General features: G+C 42.3%; 1 protein-coding gene across 1 annotated transcript in view; it reads right to left on the bottom strand.

Moving 5' to 3' along the window:
* Ush2a (usherin) overlaps positions 1-22,377 on the bottom strand; it is a 688,259-nt gene that overhangs the window by 212,660 nt on the left and 453,222 nt on the right. Inside the window, 4 exon segments of the mRNA XM_028876752.2 lie at positions 1,558-1,721; positions 9,821-9,943; positions 10,840-11,174; positions 16,025-16,653. Coding sequence (XP_028732585.1) covers positions 1,558-1,721; positions 9,821-9,943; positions 10,840-11,174; positions 16,025-16,653 — 1,251 coding nt within the window.

A 22,377-nucleotide genomic window follows, 5' to 3' on the forward strand; every position in this document is an offset into this window, starting at 1 on the left:
ACAGGCCTCAGAACTCCAGAAAAAAGTGATCGCACACCCAAACACAGGAAACGTGAGTTGATATAACCTTTCCTTCCATGTACACGGGTTTATTGGGGCTATTTTATCACAATGGAAGAATGAGTGACCCACACAAACACTGCTCTGATTTGTAGTTGATGACTCATGATGGCTATCACATGAGAGACAGTTTATGCAAACCTGTCTTCTTAGACCTGAATAAACTCCTGACTAGCCCAAATTATGCTAATTGGTTGCCATTGTTATATCTGTCTTTTTGTATAATAGTAGATAACTGTTCTAGTGAGTGTTTATCTTTATAAAACAAATTACTTTAGTGAAACCTGTACAAATTAGATATTTCTCAGTTTTCAGTGGAAATACTGACAACCTTCGATTCAGCCATTTGTCAGATCTTAAGTCATGCCTGCAAAAATGGTTAGTATGAATATTTCCATGACAGACTCAGGACTTTTCTGGTGGTTCTTAAAGGCAATACACATGAACAAATCAGATGCTAAATGCCATACCATTAGGTAGCTGAGATTTCATTCACCATGGTTCCCAAAGTATACAGAGACACCTGTATGTTCTTTCACTCCCCCAGAAGTGTTCCATCAGGCCAAGGTGAGATCCTCAACACAGTGACAGTGCATCGAGATGGAATTCCTTCGCCGGCCAACAGTGGCTCTAAGGCATGGTGCATGGGAGAATCACACTGTGGCAGACCTTGCATATGGTTCTTATTAATGAGGAATGAGTGAAAGGTGCTTAGGTCTGGGAGCTGCAGAAGGGCCACAGCCCTGCATGGTGCCAAGTGATTAAGTAGATGCTTCTATCAGACTACCCAGTCCCCACACTGATGGAACTACTCCCCATCTGAAGTGAAGATGGGAGCGGCACATGGATCCAGGAAGAGGTAAGGAGGCATTCGTCTCTTAAGAATAACCTCACAGGCCTTGGAGGATGGTTGAAAGCGTGAGAACCTGGAGTTCCACCTCCAGAACCCACATAAAACCTAGGCATGGTGGTGTCTGCTTGTAATAGAGTACTGGGCAAGCAGAGGTAGAGTCATGAGTTCAAGGACAGTTGAGAGAAACATCCTGAGGAACACCAACTTTGGTTGACCCCTGGCCTCCACACACACTTGCCCACATACATGTGTACCTGTACACGTGAACATAAACACATCTGCATATGTGAGCATACATGCACATAGATAGCTTAGGCACTTAACTTGTTTAATTTTAGTGTGCTGTGGTGGTTCAGTTGAGGAACACTCCCCCATAGTCTCCCAGGCATTTGGATACTCGGTGCCAGGTTGGTGGTGCTGCTTGGGGAGGTTTAGGAGGTGTGACCTGCTGGAGAAGTTCGTCACAGCCATGCTGCCTGCTGGCATGCCTCCTAGCCACGATGGACTCTAAGCCTCTGTCACCCTAACCCCAAATCAGCACTTCCTTCTTTAAGTCGCCTTGGTCACGGTGTTTTATCACAGCACCAGAACAGTAACAAGAGTGATAAGACCTGGGGAAAAGAGAGACATGCGAAGTGTCTTACTTGGTTTCTCCCATCTCACGTCTATGGCTGTGTGGTTCAGGACGTTCGTGGTGACAGTGGCACCTCTCTCTGGAAAGCCTGCTAAGGTGGTCACTGTCACTTCTTGGCTTGGTGTAAAGCCCACGCTGTTGTGTACCAAGAGCTTGAATTCGTACGTTGTAAACCTGAAGGTTTTATTAAAATAAACAAACAAAAGAAAAGCATATAAGTTATGTTCTACAGAAGACAAAATGCATTCATTTATTTTTTTTCTCACAAAATACAGGATTCCTTTCCACAAAATGTTCAGTTTCCTTTTCCTTCTGGGAAATGCATTATTTCCTTTCTTCTGACACAAACGCACCATTATCTCCGTAACTCTCCAGCCTCAAACGGAGTGTCAGGAAAACATTTGATTTGGAAGCCATAAGCAAATGTCAGTCTTTTAAGTAAACTCAGGTTATCATTTTCCTCGTTCTTACTGTTTTCAGAAGCAGTGAGGATTATGGCTCAATCCGAGATGTAATTACAGGGCTGGCAGCTTGCCAGTTTCCTGTCCCAATACCATCCAGGGAGTTTTATGCTCTTCTTTAGGGAAACTCATCCATTTTCAAATATCAGACTCCATCATCTTTTTCTTCCTACACTTCTTCTCTGTCCCTAGCATCTCATTGGCTGGCAGATAAATGCTTAAATGAAATCTCAATTGTGAGCAGAGTACACAAGATTGCTCCTCTGAGAGCTTGGTGACAGCGAGGTAGCCAGGCCCCAATGCAGTGTGTACATGTTGCGTCAATACAGAGGGAGTGGAGCCACACTTCATCAGAGGAGAAACATGGACGCACAGTGCGATAGGCACTTCCTGGGCACAAGTTAAATCGTTAATTCTTCATCTCTGCTTCTTTCAAGCAGGAACCCCGTAGCTTTATCTTTTGGTTCTAAATTGTCTAAGTAGGAAAAAAAACTATTTATAGACAAAATCAGGCCCCAACTCTACAATAATCTGTATAATCTGGAGATACTTGCTTAGACACATTGAGTTCTAAGTGGCTGTCCCAACCTTGACTTCAAGTCCTCTTCTAATGTGGGGTCATTATGTGTTCCCAGGGTATCTAGCCTCTGAAACCTTCACAGCCAGGCCCAAAGTCTCAATATGCCATAGCCCCAGCTGGTCACAGGACAAAGGGAAGAGTGCCATTTTCAGAAACTTCACTAAATGGCCCAAGCAAAGTCAAGTCAGGATTTTTAGAGTGTTTTCATACCTCCAGGTGGAGCTCTGTCTGCTTCTCCTTATCCCTCACTTAGGATCCAAAGGTATTTTCCTGGAGTTCTGCCTCAGTCAGGTAAAGGATGCTACTCTGCTGCTGCTACAGCCACAGATAATGAATGGTCCAGAGGGTTGTGGGGGTGGGGTGGAAGCTCATTTATTGGTTTCTAAACAAGAGCTACCATGGAAATTGATGCTGCTTTGCTCTACAGCACCCTCCCCGTCTTGGGTATTCATTCCTTGCCTGCCTGCTCTTCCTTTCCTCCTGCTTCCCAGAGCTCTGTCTTTTGTCCTCTCCCTCCCTTTCTTCATTTCATGGATTGAGTCATTTACTACCCCCCCCCAAAAGAGAGACATTATCAAGCTGTGTGTTTGTCCATCTAACGAGTTAGAAGAGATCACCCAGCTCAGGGAGCACTCTCAATACAATGGCTGCTGTCCGTAAGAGAAAAGAGAGAACTTTCGATGTCAGACACAGGCAAGGGGGCGATGCGCATGAGGACAGGGGGAGGAGCAGGAGAGATGTTCCTTCAAGCACCGGCATGCTGGGACCGTCAGAAGTTAGGAGAGGCAAAGATGCCGCTTTCTGAAGCCCGTGGAGGGAGCCTGGCCTTGCAAACGATTTGTTTGGTGACCTTAACTCTGAGAACTGGAACAGAGTACCCTTTGTGCGTGTGTTGTTTCTAGCCATCCAGCTTGTGGAATGTGATGTTAGCAACCCTGGGAAGATACCTGTCTATGTGCTCTTCACCAAGAACTAACCAGCCTGCAGGACCAAGGCAACCAAAAGTCAACAGCCACAGTAGTTTCCTGTGGCCCTGATACTTCTACAGGCATCACACATCCATTCCTCACAGTAACTCTATAAAGTGCTATTATAGTATGGATTTTGAAAGTGAGGAAAATAAAGTTAGAAGTATTAAGTAGCTTGTCCAAGTCACTGGACTCCTCAGGAGAGCTGAGATTCAAATGCAGGCAGTCTGATTGAAGACACTCTGAACAGTGGGCTGCAGCATTGGGTACTGCCAGTGTGATGAGAAAGTAATAATAATAACAATAACAATCCAGGGATAATCTGCTTTGCCCCTGTTGGGATGATGTCCTATGACTGGGACTTGACCTTTGATACCTTTCTAGCTGAGGGGAGGGGACAATTTAATTCTGCATCCAGACTGCCTGCCCGGTTTCCTCTGTGACCCCAGGATGAATGTGAAGGGTGGTGAGTCAGGGTTAAGAGGGTGTCGGGTCTGAGACAAGAGAAGGAAGGGAAGCTAATGGCTCACGTGGGAGTTGAACCAGCGACCTTGGCTTCATTAGCTCTGTCCCTGGGTAAAATACTTATAATTGTATTTCAAGTCATAAAATTGCTTTATTCCTCTAGCTAGATACTAGAGGCACAGTCTTTCCTGCTACAGTATTTGAGCTTTTTTTCCACACGTTGATGCTATGATACAACTGACAACCTTCGTGACTCCAAATGACACCACGGTTTTAGCCCTTCGCTGTGTCAAGCTAATAGCACTAATATTTTTTTTGTGTACAAATTTTTGAGGGCCTCCCTCCTATGATACTTGTAGGAATTTTATAATTTTATGTAATATGCAATTTAGGTAGATCAGGCAACATGTATTCCATATAAATAATATATTCCATATATATTATAGATGGAACACACACATGCACACACACACACACACACACACACACAATAGATGGAACACAGAAGGACAGAAGGCATGGACCCTATAGATACATGCTATTGGAAAGTAGGCCTTTAAGATGGCACTAAAACTTCTCAAGTTGAACTGCCTTTATGGTTCATCTACTTCCAAAAGTTAAATGTTTTCTCTGTTTTAGAGATTAAAAACCAAACGGAACACCAGGACTGAGAAGAAGACCTCTTGGTCACTTCTGAGGAGTCGGTCTTTCTAATATCCATTGTTTCCCTTAACTGAGAGCTCAGCATGCATTCATGTTTGCCTTTGGTTGTTTCTCTAACTTTCAAAAAGAACTGTGAAGATTTTTAATGTATGTGTGTTTTCAGGTGTCCTCAGAGGCCAGAAGAAGGCATTGGCTCCCCAGGAGCTGGAGTTACATGCATTTCTGGGCCCCCTGACTTGGCTGCTCTAAACCAAACTTAGGTCCTCTATAAGAGCAGTCAGTGCTCTTAACTGCTAAGCCATCTTTTCAGCATCATGTTCTCTAACTTTTAATAAAAATCTCTTTCCTACTAAGTGAAAAACTAAAATGTGCAGTTTTCAATGCAAAACATATTAAAAATTAAATCCCTGTATTTTATGTCTGTACTTTCAACCTTGTGAGTCTGAGACTTATTTTTTACTATGTATATATGTGTGTGTATGGGTGTGTGTTTATGTGTGTGTGTGTGTGTGTGTGTGTGTGTGTGTGTGTGTGTGTATGTGTGGGTGTGTGTACATGAGAGTGCAGGTGCTGTTCTGGAGAAGGTGTTGGAACTCATGGATCTAGAGTTACAGGAGGATGGGAGGTATCTAACATGGGTACTGAGAATCTAAATGAGTGCTACACATTTTAACCCTTAGCCAGCTCTCTGTCTCCAGCTAAAACAGACTTGACTTGGTAATGGTGTACTCTTGTAACTTGTCTATACGACTCTGTGGCTCACATTTCACCCCTGCACAGACAGCAGGATGAGTTAGTTGGATGGAAGCAGCTTTCCTATGCACTCTCTACCTTGTCTTTTCAGTGAACTGTTGATGCTATATGGGGCATTCTACTTAATAACAGAATAAAGCTTACATAAGGAGAATAGGTCAGGCGACACCATATACTCATAACAAGATCTATTCCAGAAGCAAATGTAGACTATTAGTGACAATACAATGATGACATTTTCCTTTGTGCAAAATAGCACAGGCTAAAAGTCTTACTATGTAATAATTCTCAGTTCAAAGTCCAGCTGTTCTAACTCAAATGAAAAAATAAGTTCTGTTTAGTTGAAAACAACAACAACAACAAAAACAAAACAGCACCCATTAGATTCTGTCTGGTTGATGCAAGCCCCATCTGCTTATCTATCAGTTGCTTGTAGGACATTTACAGGTGTTTCACAGTTCCTGAATCAGTCACCCTTACAGATTTCAGGGCACATGGAGTTTGGTAGGTTAGTGACCCAACCATATTCGTGTCCAACAGAAAAATGATCCCTGATGTCTTCTTTGGGAAAAATACACCAAAAACAAATAGTATTTGCTCTAGTGATCAACAACACTTCAGCCATTGATTCATTCATTTATTCAAACCTTCTTTCCTAAATGCTAGCAGTCACCTGCTGGACACAAAGAATAAGGATCTTGCTGTCTGCTCTCTCGGAGTCAGAGCATGTGCAAGCTCTTAGGGGCATGTTTTCTGTTGTCTGTGTGACTCCATGTGAACCCTGAGGGCTGGGGGTCGAGGAGGCCAAAGATGGGTATTGAGTGTTTATCTTTCTCAGTTTCTCTCCACCTTAATTTTGAGATAGGGTTGCTCACTGAATTTGGAACTCATTCATTTAGATTACCTGGTCAACAAACCCTAAGACTTCTCTTGTCTCTATCTCTCTAGTGCTGGGGCCACAAGCACAGGCTGCAGCACCTGGTTTTTATGCATGGATTCTGGGAGATCTAAGTCAGGTCCTCATGCTTGTATTGAAAGGTCTTTACTCAATGAGTTACCCGCTAGACTCATGGGAATGTTTTGAAATGAGAAAATTTGGACTTGGTTCATCTAAAATTACTCTTTTTCCCCCCTTCTCTTTGGATGCAAACCATTGAGACCACAAAGTTTAACCTCATCAATGAGAGGTGTGATTTGCTCTAGCTCTTGATGTCAAGTGGTATTCAGTCTGGTGGAGGCATTTGTCCAGTGAAATTTTGCTATTTTGGCTCAAAAGGTATATTAGGTGGATAGCTTGAAAAGCGCTGACTTCTCTGCCTACCTGATAAAACTCTTCAATATGGCTGAGAATGACTTGGGTTATTTTCATCAAAATCAAATCTGTGTCAACTTTATTGACATCCCAACAGAATTCATGTTTCAATATTGTCACTGCTATAAATGATGCTCTTAAAGATGCAGTCTAGTTAGCTGCTTCCTGAACTAAGTCTTCCTCATCTCTGCCACAACCAAAAGCTCGCTTGAATAGTCTCACACAATGGATCTGAGAGACCTCATGTGACATGCTGGGGCTCAGCTCCTCACATCCTTGTGGGAACAAGGAAGTGTGCTAACAAATGACCCATCCGAAGATGATTGTAAAAACAAAAGGTATTTTTGTTTGAATTAAATTATCTGGATAATTGGCTTGATAACCTGCATTCCATAATAAGATATAGAAGACAAAATTACTATAAGAGAGTCCTGGATTTCAGGATATAAAAATTGTATAGGAAAGTATGCCATTGCTGCTTAAATTATTGTTCTCTGCATTAATACATACACTTTAGTAAACAGACCACTTGAACAAGGCAATAACTCCAACTTCCTTTTAATTTTATAACTATATTTATAAAGGGAGGCCCCGTCATTCTTTGCTATACAATTTGTATCAGAAGAATTGTCACTTAAACACTGCTCTAAATGTGTCTATAATGATAAAAATACAACAAGATGGCATCGGGTGGGGTGACTGGAGACTGGCTTAGGGCTTCAAAGCACCAGTTGTTCTTCCAGGTGACCTCGGTTTGATTCCCAGCAACCACATGGTGGCTCACAATGGCTGCGACAATATTTCCAGGAGATCTAATGCCCTCTTCTGGCCTGCATGGGCATTGTTTGCATGTGATGCACAGACACACATGCAAGCAAAACACCCATACATATTTATTAAAAAAAAATACTTTTTAAAAAGTGTGAAAAAACACTTCAGTGATCTGTTTATTTACATAAATAGAAAAGGGAACAGGGAAATTTGGGGAGAATAGGTAATTATGTATGCCTTCTAAAAGGAGATGGATTCAATTAAAAACAACAACAAAACAGCCGAATGAATAAATCAACAGGATAAACAAAGTCAGCCTTCTGTGCCCTGGGGTTCCACATCCTCAGATTCAACCAACCATGAATGGGAAATATTTAGAAAAATAACAGCATCTGGTACTGAACCATTTTTTTTTTCTTGTTTTGTTCCCTAAACAATGCAGCACAACAACTCTTCGCCTTTACACCTTACTAAGCATTGTAAGCAGGGCCGAGCTGATGTAAGCATATGCCAGCCTGTGGTGGGTTATGTGCTAATACTTCACAACTTTACATCAAGGACTTTAGCATCCACGGTTTTTAGTATCTATGGAGCCAGAGGTGGGGTGGGGTGGGGGATGGGATGTGATCCCAGGCAATTTCCCCAGATTCCTAGGTAGGTCCAGGGGAAAGTTTCATTATGGTATTCACAATATAGGGGACAACATTGGTTCTTTCGTGGTGTGCTGGGAGCTGCGGGTCACAAGCGGGAAGGGGAGCCCTGGATGCTGTCAGGGTAAAGGGAAGGCGGTACCTGAGCAAGCAATGTATGCATTTATCCCCTTTATCAGTAAAACCCTGAGCTCTTCTGAGGGCTAATTTACAGCTTCCTCTCAGGCTGGCAAGACGGCCTACTTTGAGCAAAAGTAACCTGAACATTTTTGGGTTTACAGGGGGTAGACCAATAAAGAAAGGAATGGTCTCACATTAAGATGACTGGGCCATATATTTTGAATGTTAAGAAACAGAAAACACTGGTGGTGATGGCATAAGCCTTTAATCCCAGCACTCTGGAGACAGAGGCAGGTGGATCTCTGAGTTCAAGGCCAGCCTGGTCTACAGAGGGAGATCCAGGACAGCCTGGGCTACACAGAGAAACCCTGTCTTGAAAAAAACAAAACAAACAAACAAACAAGAAACAGAAAACAGGTCCTGACTTTTAACCCCAAGCTCTTTATGAGGGTGTAAGCAATTACTTATTAGATAACTGAAGATGACCTTGAACTTCTGACCCTCTTATTACCACCTGCCTCTACACCCCGATTATTCTCCTTGCTTGAGACTGAACCTGGGGCTTCCCTCAAGTCAGACAAGCACAATTGAGCTTATTCTCTAGTCCCTCGGTTATTTGAATAGAAACAGAAAGCACCAATTCAAGATCCACTGTGGAAAAAAAAAAATATCCTGGACGTTTAGCCTCAGATGTCTGCTTGGATCTCAGAACAGAATTTTGTTTATCTGCACAGTCCTTCTAGAAATAGCTGCCATGATGATGTTGATTCCCACTCATATTCAGACCAGCAAGAGAGGGGACAGGCAGCTTCCTGGAGGAAGAACCTTCTAGCCAAGACCTGAAGTATGATTGATTCTGATGGCAGGAAGGGGCCTGATGAGGAATGAGACCAGAGATGGGAATTCTCCCCACTGTCCTTAGGAAGCACAGAATGACACATGATGCAGGGGGAGCCCCAGAGATGGTCAAGGGTTCACCTCATCTCACGAAGCTGCTTCCTTAGCAGAAAGAAAGTTTCCATCGAACTCTATCATGTGGTATGTGGTTTTTTTTTTTTTTTTTTTTTTTTTTTTTTTGCGGATATCACCTACTGGCTCATGTTTTAAACTCTAGATTCAACTCTTTCAAGTCTCACTAATTCAGTGACTTATAACCCGTTATCTCCCCAGACCCAGCTAAGTACAGGAGGCACCCACTGATCTCCACAGTTCCCTGTGTATTCAGTACTTCCAAATTCCTTTACTAAGTTTCACGTCTAGATAGAGCTGTGACAAAGGCAGTAGTAGATTGGGGCTCACACATCTCCAAGTTTGACTTGAAAGGCTTATTTCAAGCACGCCGTTGAGACGGCAAACACTGCACACGCCTTGGCTACACTTCGATGATTAATGCCACAGATAATAACTGAACATATTCTACTGCGTGACTGATAACAGGTTCACACGATGAAGACGCTGGGGGACTTTGAACTATTCAACATGCCCCAAACTAAATGCCAGCATTTGTTTTTATAGTTTTTGTAATCTCACCTGCTAAGACCCTTATCTTTGTAAAACCACCGAGTTCCTGAATAAATATTGTGCCACAGATTTAAATCTTCTGGGGGATTTGAAGCAAGTGGTTGCTGGATTTTGCGTCTCAGAAGCTCATATCTAAAACAAAAGACAAGCAGGAATATCATGATTGTCTCAACTAACATTATTACTGAGATTCAGGTAGGTTAGTAGAACTTGTGTGACATGCATGAAAGCATAAGTAATACCTTAGTGAAATTATGAAATCTTTCCAGATGAACACCTTTTTTTTCCTGGCTTAACTATCATATAGTCTGTTAATTGCAAATTATCATTTACACTCACTTTTTTTGATCACCAGTGGGAATGGTGACATTTTAGATTTCTGTGTCAGATTTGCTCAATATTTGTTGCAAGTTTCACACAAAATAGGACTATAAAAATCTTATCAAGTTAATGATTTCATAAGACTCCATCAAAATTGTATAAACAATGATGATATTATCCCCTGTTTTCTCTGCCAAGTATTCAGTTCTGGCTGCTCTACAGCTATTTTGAGAGTCACAGTTCTTTGCCTCCATCTTATCTCTGAGAACATTCTTCACAAGTCTGTAGACAGTGGTGATAGAGAAACAAATGCAGGGTTAAGTTTATAATTCAGAGACACAGTTGTCCCACCGTGTTACACAGGACACACACCAGAGCTGCCAACAGAATAAAAGTATTTTTTGAAAAGAGCAGGATAATGAAGGGAAATTTTAGCTATTAGATAAATGTTAGGATTTTAGTCTGTCTCAACATGATACTCTTTCTTGATGAGCACCTTTGGTTCCATTTAAATCAAGATATACAACATTCTATTATACAGTTGTTAAGAACAGAGGGATATTGTATGATTAGTATGAATTTGTGGGAGTAGGTATGGTATCCAGTATGCAATTAATTCTATGTTGAGATGTTAATAAAATCCTGCTTCCTTCCTTCTTGAAATGATATAGCTAAAATAAATCCCAGAGCAAAATCACTTTCTCTACCTCAAATTTGGTCCATTTGGTTTGGATGGTGGCTGCCAAGAAATCCCAACATAAGATTCACTTAGCGGAACAGCGGACAATGGGGCCAGTTCCTGAGGCAAGGCTGGATGGGTAGTAGCAGAGGTAGGTAGACTCTCAGTGCATCCTCCTAGGTACCCATTACCTCCAGAGCAAGCAACAATGGTGACTGAGTAATTAGTGAAAGGCATGAGATGCTTGATTAGATGACTGGACACCACGGAGGTCACATTGGTTATTGTGATGAGAGGGTTGGGCATGCGGATCTCATAGCTCAGTATGGCTCCATTCTGGATAAGTGGTACTTTCCAGGTGATCTAAAATAAAAGACCAATAGCATCAGTGTGACAACACAGGAACAGAGCAACTGAAGTTCACAAAGTGTAGAGTTTTGCCTGCCTCATTCACCCTGAAGTCATTTTCTGAAGGCCTACATTCAACTTAGCTCTGTACACTAGACAGTAATGAAGGACTGGGGTCAATGAGCTGAATGCTAGGAACCAAGTGGGAGCTGCTTCCTGAGCCTGACTTTAAGCTGTGATGCTTTCTAAGACTGTCAGACTAATACACACCGTGGTGATTCATTTCCACCGTGGGTGTGCTGAAGGACACAGAGCAAACACACGGAGGGAGGAAATTCACACATCCACATGCATCACAGGGCAGCATGAGGACTTGAGAGTTTGCACATTTATAACTCAATTAAATTGAACTCAGGGCTCCTCGCTTTACCTTGTGGGTCAAAGAGGCTGTTTTACAAAGCCTGGGACAGGTGACCATTATTTGTGTTTTCTGAGATTCACAATGGAATTTCTGAAGCTGGTGGATAGTTTAACAGATAAAGCAATAATACTTCTGGTTTCAGGATAAGAAACATGTAGAAAGCTTTTAAAAGTGCAATCAAAGGATCATTCGGTTTGAATAAATTTAACATTAGAAAACAAAATAACATCTTATGAATTCCATTGTATCAGGTGGGACATTTCTGTCTACATTTTATTAGAGCTTAGTGGACAAAGGTTCAAGGTTAGAGGCCCTGAAGGCTCCATGAAAGAAAGTTTGTTGCTGCTGCACAAATACACAATTTGGTGATTTCTGAATTTTATTTTTTATTTCTCAGTTGTGCTAAAGTGCTTTACTGTGGCAATCTGTATGTTGGCTGAATCCTATTTAAGGTCCTTCCTTTTAGTCTGATTTTACTTTATTTTGCTAAGAAGTGGCTTCCAAATCTTATAATACCATTTAAAACTATTGACTGTTTTTGTTTTGTGTGTGCCTGTGTGAGTGTATGTACACCACACCGGTTCAGGTGCCCAAGGAGACCAGATGATGTTGGACCCCATGAAACTGGAATTATAAGAAGTTATGGGATGCCTGATGTGGGTGTTGGGAACTGGAGCCCTCTGCAAGAACAGTAAGTACTCTTAAGTGCTGAGCCGTTTCTTGAGCCCACAAGTCCTTTTGGGTTAAAAAGGAAATACAGGCGGCTCTCTTCTTGATTGGTTGATGTAAGAGGCACGTTGACGGATGGCAGGGTATTGAACTTGCCTTACATGTTTGGAATCAGATCAGATGTGTCCCATTATATTATTGTTTTAATATTGTATTTGATTCAATTTGCTAATATTTTATTCAGGAATTTTAGATATTCAAATATGCAATTATTCTATACCTTTATTGAACTGTCCTTTTCAGTCTTAGTAGAGACTGTCTACCAATTTCTAAAAGGAAGTGGTCTTCTCAGGAAATTAAGTACCTCATGGAAGTACATGAATTTCATTTTTATAATTTTCATAATTACTTTGAGTTTTTTTCTGATAATCAGATTTTAAGAATATGATCTAGACCTACTGTGTGCTCCTGTTTTCCTTTCTTAATACATATATCTTTACCAAGCCATAAGTATTTTTTTTTTAGTAGTCAAGTATTAAACTCAGAGCCTTGTACATTCCAGATAAGCATTCTACCACTGAGTCACACCCTCAGGTTCTTTGCACATTTTGAGACATGGGTTCTCTAAGTTACTCTAGCCACCCTGAGCTCACACAGAAGGCCAAGTATAACTTCAGTGTGTCATCCACATACTGGAGTCTCTTAGATCGGGATTGGGTGGCAACTCTCTTTGTACTTATTAATATGTTGTTACTCTGTATTTGTCTTTAAGTTGCCTCCATTTGAGTTACTTCTCTTGCAGTCCCGGTTGGACAGCAGCTCCTGCAGGTGACATTGTACAGTGCAAAGGACACATAACAAAGACAAACAGAGGTGGTGACGTTGAATATAAGTCATCCCTCCAAAAACTAATCTTCAAACTCAATTCCCCCATGTGAGGGATTACGAGGTGAAAACTTATCTGGATGGTGTTTAGAGAAGGACCTTGGGTAGGGTCAGGACTAGATAAGGTCAGGAGGGTCCAGCCCAATGATGACTGAATGCTGGTGGCTTTATAACAGGGAGAGGGACCAAAGCAGGGACATAGGAAACTACAGGATTCCTGTCTCTCAACCTACGGGGCCCAACACAACTTTAGGATGCTCCTCACAGAAAGCACATCACTGGATGGGAGCCCCTTATCCAGGAAGCTACAAAACCAACAGCCCAGTGAAGCTCTTCTCTTTAATCCTAACTTGGCCTGTTACTAGCAACACAACGTGGACTAAGATCGGTGAGACAGCCGCTCAACACCTTCCAACGTTTACCACCCCACCGACTCCTGCTTCCTGTTTATCTTTAACCCGATTCTGCTCCCCACCCCCAGTCCTTGTCCCCTGCGGGTATCTATTACATTTATTTGTCTACAGTGCAAGCTCCATGAGGTGAGGGCCTTTTTTTTTTTTTTTTTTGGCCCTACTCTGTCTTCAGTGTCAAAAGGAGATATTCATAAATATACTTCCATGAATGTGAGAAGTGAAACATATTGTCATTGTTAATATTATTGACAATTTACTTAGAACAGTAGTGCATGGTAAATATTGAATGGCTTTCTTAACCCATGCATTAATGACTATCTTGTGATTCCTCATGAATGTTTTATCCATTTGCAATTTTGATTTTCAAATCTGTCCTTGCAGAGAGGAGCCACAGTTTCCAGGCAGGTATCTGTTTACCAGAAGCAACCCCACTGGAAAATGCACTTCCTGTAAAGTTTCAAGACATTTCCAAGTACAATATAAGCCAATAATACAAACACAAAATTGTGTTCTTTAAACAACTTTTAAATATACTCCAAGAAACACTAGATTTAGTCCAGTATTCCTCATGCTTCTTTTTACTGGTAAATTTCATTTCCTAGTTAAAAAATGGGAATCAATGAAGGTGTGAGGGCCAAAGTTATCACTTGATTGCCCTTCCTTTATATTTCAATATCTTTCTAAAAACTTTGGGACCATGTGTGGTGGCACACACCTTTAATCCCAGAACTTGGAAACAGAGGCAGGTGGATCTCTGTGAGTTCCAGGCCAATCTGGTCTACTAACAGAGTTCCAGTATAGCCAGAGCTGTTACACAGAGACACTCTGTCTTGAAAACCCAACCAACCAACCAACCAATCAACCAAACAACCAAACAAACAAACAAACACAAAAAAACAAAACAAAGCTTGGCCTGGGGTTTCCATGTTTTTCATGGGCCTGAGGTGATGACCCACGAGACTCAGCTTCCTTAGTCAAGCTGATCAAACCTTCCCTAGCTACCTGATAGGACATGTACTCCCGCCTCCCTCTCCTGGATACAAGTGTCCAGCCCCCACAGGGGGAAATAAAGGCCAACTAACTCCTCCTTCCAGATATTGGGATCCTGGTGTCCTTGACCCACTCAAGTAGACTGGCACATTGTTATCTTCTGAAATCACGCATGTATTTATTTTTTCTTTTCTGATCTACTATGATCGCTGATGCCTAGTTTTTTAAATTTTAGTAGAAAGAATCAGAGGAATGCCTGTGGGGTAGCTGTTGTCCTTTTGAAGGGACCAGGTATGCCAGGACACATGCCATCTAGCATCACCGCACCAAGGCCCCACAGAGCTCCTCCAGAGTTTTGTCAGTTCTGCAATGACGACTCATTCTGGGCTTGTTTGTTATTTTACTCGACTGAAGCAAGTTCTTATGATTTCTCCAGTGTATACAATAAATACAATATATGCTATATGTAAAAATTAAGTCCTATTAGTGTTAAATCAACTGAATTCCACATGCTTTACTTTTACCAAAACTTTAAAATTGTGTTTCTTTAACAATTCTCAGGCAGAAGATAATTAAGGTTATTTGGGGTGTTTAATTTTTAAAGACTAAATTTTAAAAAAGGATAAAGTCACTTCTAGTTTGTGGGTTAAACAAATTTTCTTCAAAAATTTAAATTATCTAGCATCACCGAGTGTCTGCCTTTCATTGGCGAGAGAGAACACAGCCTAGATCCAAGCAGTAATTCCGACAGATGAACTTTGCTGTTATGCAAATGGCCTCTGCTTTGTGCTCTGATGAGCAAGCTCCTGCACCAAGGCTCTTGGCAGTGGTACAAGACTGAGTCCATGAAAGCATGTGTGTATTTACACAAAAGAGGCTTCCAAGCTGCAAAACTCCCTCCTGTTTGGTTACACTAATTTCCCTTGAATGAAGTTTGTATGCCAGCCAAAACAATGGCAGTTATCCCATCCTCTAGAGTTCAATCCCCAAAGAATGAGGCAAATAATTGAGCTTTCTGGATACCCCAGCAATATGCTATTTTCCTAATTTCTCTTCCCATTATTTCATCTCTCTGACTTTTTTTTAACAGAACACCAGAATATTAGTGTGTGGCGCTTTTGTTTGTTAATATGCTTCTCAGTGCTTCCATTAGTCTCCCCAATCTCTTCTCATTTTCCGATCTGTTTAAATATGACGTGGTCCTGAGGCTAAGCATCCCACAGTGGTATCAAAGTATTTCATGTGTGCGAGGCAAATAGCAGTCTCTCAACACTATAATTAAGGGGATTCAGGGAGAAATGAAAAACTGACATTGAATTCAAGATAGTTTGGGCTAAAGGCCAAAAAGCCCGGTTTCTGCAGCAGTCGCCCGAGACAATGAATGTGTTAGTCTTGTCAGTAGATGGCTCTGTTCAACATGGAGTGCATTCAGCACAAGTCCCCACAGCTGCAGGACTGCAGAGAAGCCAGAGGGCCTGGCACCTCACCTTGACTACATCTGGTCCCAGCACACGCACCCTGGGCGGCTGCACTCCAGTAGGCCGGCAGGGTCTCGTTGTGACTTCTACCCACTCGCTCCTTCTTGTGCCTCCACTTACGGAGCTCCCCAGAACCCGGTATTCATACTGTGTCCAAGGGCTGAGGGCAGGGTCCCTGTCAATAAACTTCATGGCACGGCTCCTCGGGAGAGTCACCAGGCTCCTAACTTCCTCCTTCCCTTTGACTCGTCTCTGGATTGTAAAGTTCTCAGCCCAGCCATTGGGGTGGGTGGGGGGTTGCCAAGATACAATGACAGATGTTGGAGTGTACGGGAACAGCTCTGGGCTTGGGATGCCTTCCGGTGTTCCTGGGAGTGTCCAAACAGTCTGAGACTCTGGTGACTTGGAACACCCTTTGGAGGTGCAGGCTTCTACCTGGAACTGATAGGCCGTGTGAGGGCGTAGATGAACCACAGTGTAGTTAGTGACATTTCCGGGGGCTGTGAAGGACAGGTGGCCATGCTGGTAAATGTTATAATGGGTAATAACCCCATTGCACTTCACAGGCTGTTGCCAAATGATGGACATCGTTCTCGATTTCACGTTCAGAAGAACTGGAGCATCTATTGGTCCAGGCTCTGTAGTGAAGAACACATTCAGGAAATCACATACCTTACAAACTTTCCACAAATCCTCAACAATAAGACTCAAATGAACGAGCTAGCACTCAGCAGAGATGAGAGACAAAGAAGTAAAGGGGACAAAGATGTGCACACCTGCCCTGCTCACCATGGTATGTGACATACTTGTTGAATATTACTGAGCTGAAGTTGTCCTTTCCTTCCTAACATAGACTTATCACAATCATTTCTTTTGATTAAAGCTAATGCTGAAGAGTATTGTAAGGATTTTAAAAAATATTTTAAATCAAGGCATTAGAAGGAAAATACACAAGCTGGCAGTTTAACCGAAGCTCTGGCTTTGGCCACATTTGGCCCCCTAGACCCCCAGTACTGCTTATAACCAACGGTACTACCACAACAGACCGGTTGACAGCATCCCTCATTATACATTCCATAGGATGCTGCCTCTGTTTATCATGCTAATCCATGTTTTGCGATTTATCTACTCTCTGTTAATATTATCGGTGATTTTTACTGTGCCTGTGACAGAGCTGACGATGATCTAGCTCCTTCACCTACTGATAAATAAACAATGCACAGATCTGACCTTTAGGTTAACAGGTTTTACGCCTGCTCCACTCAGCACTCTAACTGATTCAATTATCATAAAGGTTCGGGAGGCCCCATGAATACTGAAAAAGACCCACCATATGCCTGCAGAGGTGGTGGTGGGGGGCAGCAAGCACTCTGCAGCCCTCCAGAGAAATTCCTTAATTGTAAATAATTTCACCATGCGACACAATCAAGTCACCTTGAATGCGAATCCCCTCAGCCCGTGCAGGCAAAGTGTTATTTAAGCTTTACTGGGCTGCGTTAAATTCTGCAATTTGAAGGGCTGTTAAGTTTTTCAATTGAAATTTCATTTAAAATGCAGGTGCTTTTTATTATATTGCGGCTTTACTGCTCTCTAGGTACAAGCAAGAACATGGCGCAATAACACAAATCTGGCTCAATCACTGATCAGTAACAGCTGTAATTCCAGAACATTTAGCATTCTTATAAACCATGGCCTGAGATCTATAAATTGCTACAACAGATCAAAAAAAAAAAAAAAATACTATAGCCCTCTTTTCTGCCCACAGCAATTTTGACATTTATGAGATTTTTTTTCTGTGAACATTAGATTTTATTGAAAATCTTTTAAAAAGATATAGTTGGATTTAGTAATTGTTTAAAACAGCATTGATTTGAGTGTGAATGTGTGATTCAGTGTCCCACTGAGGTCTAAGTGTTAAAGGCAGCCACAGACTTGTGAAGCCAGTGGCTGTGGGAATAGATAGTTAAGGGACATTTTCAAACAGAATGCTCCACGTTTTAGTCACCAACTGGACTGATGGTAGAATCATAATTTGTTTTTTGAAGTGGCCTGAAATCAAGGCATTTTTGACAATGTGGTCATACATCCTTTGTGGAGAGAGAAATCCTCGTTTCATAGTGATGGTGTGGGCCTTCCCTAGGCTGGTCTGTTAGCTCTCGCTTTCAAGTCTTCTGAATGCCTCTGTGACATTTCTTCTCACCTCTCCAGTCCATAGGTACAGAAGCAATTATCATACCAATATGGGGATATGGCTCCTTTCTTAGCTGGCCATGTCATGCATGTTTAGTTATTTCCCAGAGAAAAGTGAGAGTCTTGCAAGCTCTAAATGTTGTTTTGCAATCTTAAAAAAAAAAAAAATCCTCTGCTATAGGAACTTGTAAAATCAATGGTGGAGATTCAAGTCTGTAGCCTAACCTGATTTCACCCCTCTCCCAGTAAAGAATAACAGACGCTTAAAAACCAGAATGCTTTCCAGCGGGTTTTCATCAGGGTCTCGCATAATTATTCCCTCCTCTGTGAGCTATCACACCACGAGCTTCTTCAGGGAAAAGCACCAACAAGGATGTAGTTTGTTCTCTGTGATGAGAATAAAGCCTTTTATTTCTCCTGAAGATGCTGATAGTGTGATAGGTAAAACATCCATGATAATGAGCCGAACTTGCACTTCAAACTCCCACAGAACGCAGCCCTTCCTTAAAGACGACCTCTTATCTTGGGAAGAAGAGACATTCAATTTCAATTTCATGATTCCCCCCCCCCCAACACCCGCCCCCAAAGCCAGAATACATTTTATTAGCTTCTCTCTTGGGGAAGCCAAGCACGCTCTCTGCTTTCACTGCGAAGTCCTTTAACGCATCTTGGAGGGGAACAGAACTGGGCTTAATTAGCTCCTTCGGCTAGGGAAGTGTTAAAACCTGACTTCTGGCACTCCTTCAATTTAGTGCTTTAAAATGATAAGCAGGATCATCTAATTCTATATACAAATCAACTGTCCCGCTACTGTGCAGTTGAAAGGGTCACCACAATTATGTAAAACATGAGTAATAACTATAATTGGGGTAGTTGGCTAATACAATAAAAAGCCATGAACATGAGGAAAGTTACGCTCACCGCGGTAGCTATCACTTTCTAAAGTAAGAATTCATGGGTGAAATGACATGAAAAAGATGGTTATAAAATTTTAATGGAATGATAAAAGGCAAAAGTCGGCCTCTCAGCTGAATTCGTAAAATCCCTATACATCACAATCAGCTCCTTAACTGTAAAATCAATGTGGAGTATAACATGTTGTCAATGCTGCTGTCACTTGAGGGGAGATGGGGAAGCCTGGCAGGCACACAGCTCAGCCGCCCAGTGATGAAAATACAAGGCAACGTCTCTCTCCACGGGCGTAATTGTTTAGAGTGTACCCCCGTGGAGCCAGGAAAAGAAGCCTCTTCTCTGGTCAAATCACATAGTTCTGTTTCCGACGAGTTAGTCTTAGCATTAATAACTGAAAGCAGTTTTCTTTTGGCAAATGACCCGGTCACTGTGGACAGCAGCTTGCCCCACCAGCAAGGCTCAGCCCCAGCCCCACAGAAAGTCATGACCTTGTTAGGAAAGGGGCTGGGACTTTCCACAATAATTCCAGGTGTGCGCACGCAGGCTCAACACTGTCAACGGCTCCCAATTCGAGGGTACACACGACATTCAGCGGTTTGGGATGAAAAGTCTTTCACGCTTGTTTGCTATGGTTGATTGATTTTCCCGTTACAGTCTCAAATGTTGTCCTCAAGCTAATATTTTACCATTCTCATGAAAAGAACCTCACTCACTTTAAAATCTCTTTTCAGTGATATTAGTTCCTAAGTGAGTAGCTCCTAAATTTGCCAGTGAATTAAAAAATGGGGGGGGGGCAGTATATGGATGGCCTTTAGACAAAGCTATACATACAGGTCAGATTCTAAGATAGCCACACTAGCACCTCTGATGCCTTAGCTGAGAGAACAGTGACCTGTCTTTTTAATCATAAATTCCTTCATCAATTTATTATTTATACCCAACAACTTCCCCAAAGAATTTCTGACAGCTAATAATAAAAGAGCCAAATGCAAGAAGACCAATTGAGTAGAGAGAAGGGAATATTCATGCCGTGGTAATGAAGATGGTACCATGGTGTACCCCAAACAACTATGCAGAAGATGAGCTGCGGACTTGCACAGGGTCAACTCCCAGCTTCCTGACAAGCGACTGGGAAGGGAAACTCCGAGGCTGTGTGCCGGGGTTTAAGGAAGAAGCAGCAGCCTTCTAGCAACTGCCAAAGTGGAAAAGGCTGTGTTGCAGTCTGCAGGGGAGAGAACCTCTACTGAGGACCTTCTGGTACCCATTCTCCTGAGACCAGGGTGAGTGGAGGTCAGGAGGAATGGCTGGCCTGGAGAACTAGGGCAGAGGATGAGGTGAACCGCACTGTGTGCTTCCTTGAACAGTCTGGGGTTGCAAATAAAATGTGCTGTGCCAACCTGAGAAGCAGGAAAGATCCACAGTGTAAATGTCTAACAGTCAGAAATGCAGCCATCCATTCAGAAAAGGCTGCACCTGGATTAACACGGGTGTGGCCCCTCAGCTCTGCACACAGTGCTCTTTTCCTGAACGACACTGGCTGCTCTTCCCGACCATGACCACCTTTTCCAGATTCTTATTTCATTAACCTGAGAAAACTGGGTTTTCTGGGGTTATGGTCAAAATGAGTGAGATAACATGATTAAAAGAATCTATGTAGAGTTTTAGTGTTCTAGAATATTTCTGATAGGTAGGTGTGTGTGTGTGTGTGTGTGTGTGTGTGTGTGTGTGTGTGTGTGTGTGTCTGACAATCTATTGAAAATGATCACAGAAACACCTGCCTTGGTAAACAGTTAGCAGTTTTCAGGTGTGAAGTTAAGATTGGAGGGTCTTAACCCTGGCTGTTCAATACACACATGTGGTGGTTACCAAGAGATCATCTTACAAAGTCCACTGAGAATTTTCAAACATGGATAGTCTGTTTTTTTAAAGAATGAAACTACTTAAAAATTTTGAGAACATTCCACGGACAGCATAATTTAAGTGGCAGAACGGAGAGATGACTGTTGCCATGGGATCTGGTACAGACAAGCTCTTAGTGAAGACAATCCACAGCAGTGAGGCAACTGTGATAACAATACTTATTAATCTCTGAAATAAATGTGAGGATGGCTAGAAGGGCCTGGATTGCTTACCACTTTGATGTGTGGTTTTCATCTGAAGGGTGTAAAGAATATTGCAATTGGAGACTAAGTTTGCAAGAGCTGCCTGCTTTATGTACTCAAAGGGGATTCAAGAGAGCAGGAGAGAAACTGAGGCCAGATGGACCCAATTTTCTGTTATTCAGTCCATTATTTTAAAGAAATTTCTGTTGCTAGCATAGCTTGGACAAATTCAATGTAAAGATTATAAAATAAGAAAGAAATATAATAAAGTAGTAGTTGCTCTCACTAATTTTGAAAATGCAAGAATTTGGGTGAGTGACCTATGCAGTGGGAAACAAGGCTTATAGGTCAAACACGCAGAGCCTTTTGTTTTTAAGATTGGAAAAGTAATTATGGAACTTTTGTGCTGCAGAGATGGCTCAGCAGTTAAGAGCGCTGGCTGCTCTTGCAGAGGACCTGAATTCAGTTACCAGCTCCCACGTGGAAGCTCACAACCATCTGTAACTTCAGTACCAAGGGATCCAACACATACTCTGGCCTCCATGGAAACCAGCATGCATGTAGTGCGCAGACATGCATGATGCAAACACCGGCACATAAAGAAAACGAAACTGGGCCGTCCGCTCTCAGGTCTCCGTTGTCTATAGAATAGACAAGCACGTTACCATGAGAGATTGGAAACAGGGCAGCATCCAGCCCTCATATTCAGAGCATTTGGGGAAGAGACCTTGAGCAGTAGAAACAAAATGACCCTGCAGCACACCTGAAGTGTATAGTTCGTATTTCTTCATTAATGAAAATGTTGTTACTGATATTAGTGCTTTTGCTAAAATTTCTTCCCAGGGGAAGTACAAGCAATGTCTACCCTTCTTAAGGACCCAACAACAAACGAAGGCACAGTTCTGTCAAAACTCACTCCAGGGAGCAATTAATTTATTGGGCTTCTTTACAAAGCAGAGGTGAAGGGTTACTTACAGGGCTGTACATCCTGCTCCCACAACAGGCTGGAGCTGGAAAGCCTTCACCAAGCATGGACAAAGGCATCCCACAGCTGCAGAGATGGAGCCTTCCTCCATCAGTCTCCCCAAGTCTACATGCTCTAGTCCCTCCCCTAAGCCATGTGCAATTAAGGCAGAGCTGCTTACACGTAGGAGTGGC

This window comes from Peromyscus leucopus, chromosome 15 (assembly GCF_004664715.2).
Source record: "Peromyscus leucopus breed LL Stock chromosome 15, UCI_PerLeu_2.1, whole genome shotgun sequence".
Lineage (NCBI taxonomy): Eukaryota > Metazoa > Chordata > Mammalia > Rodentia > Cricetidae > Peromyscus > Peromyscus leucopus.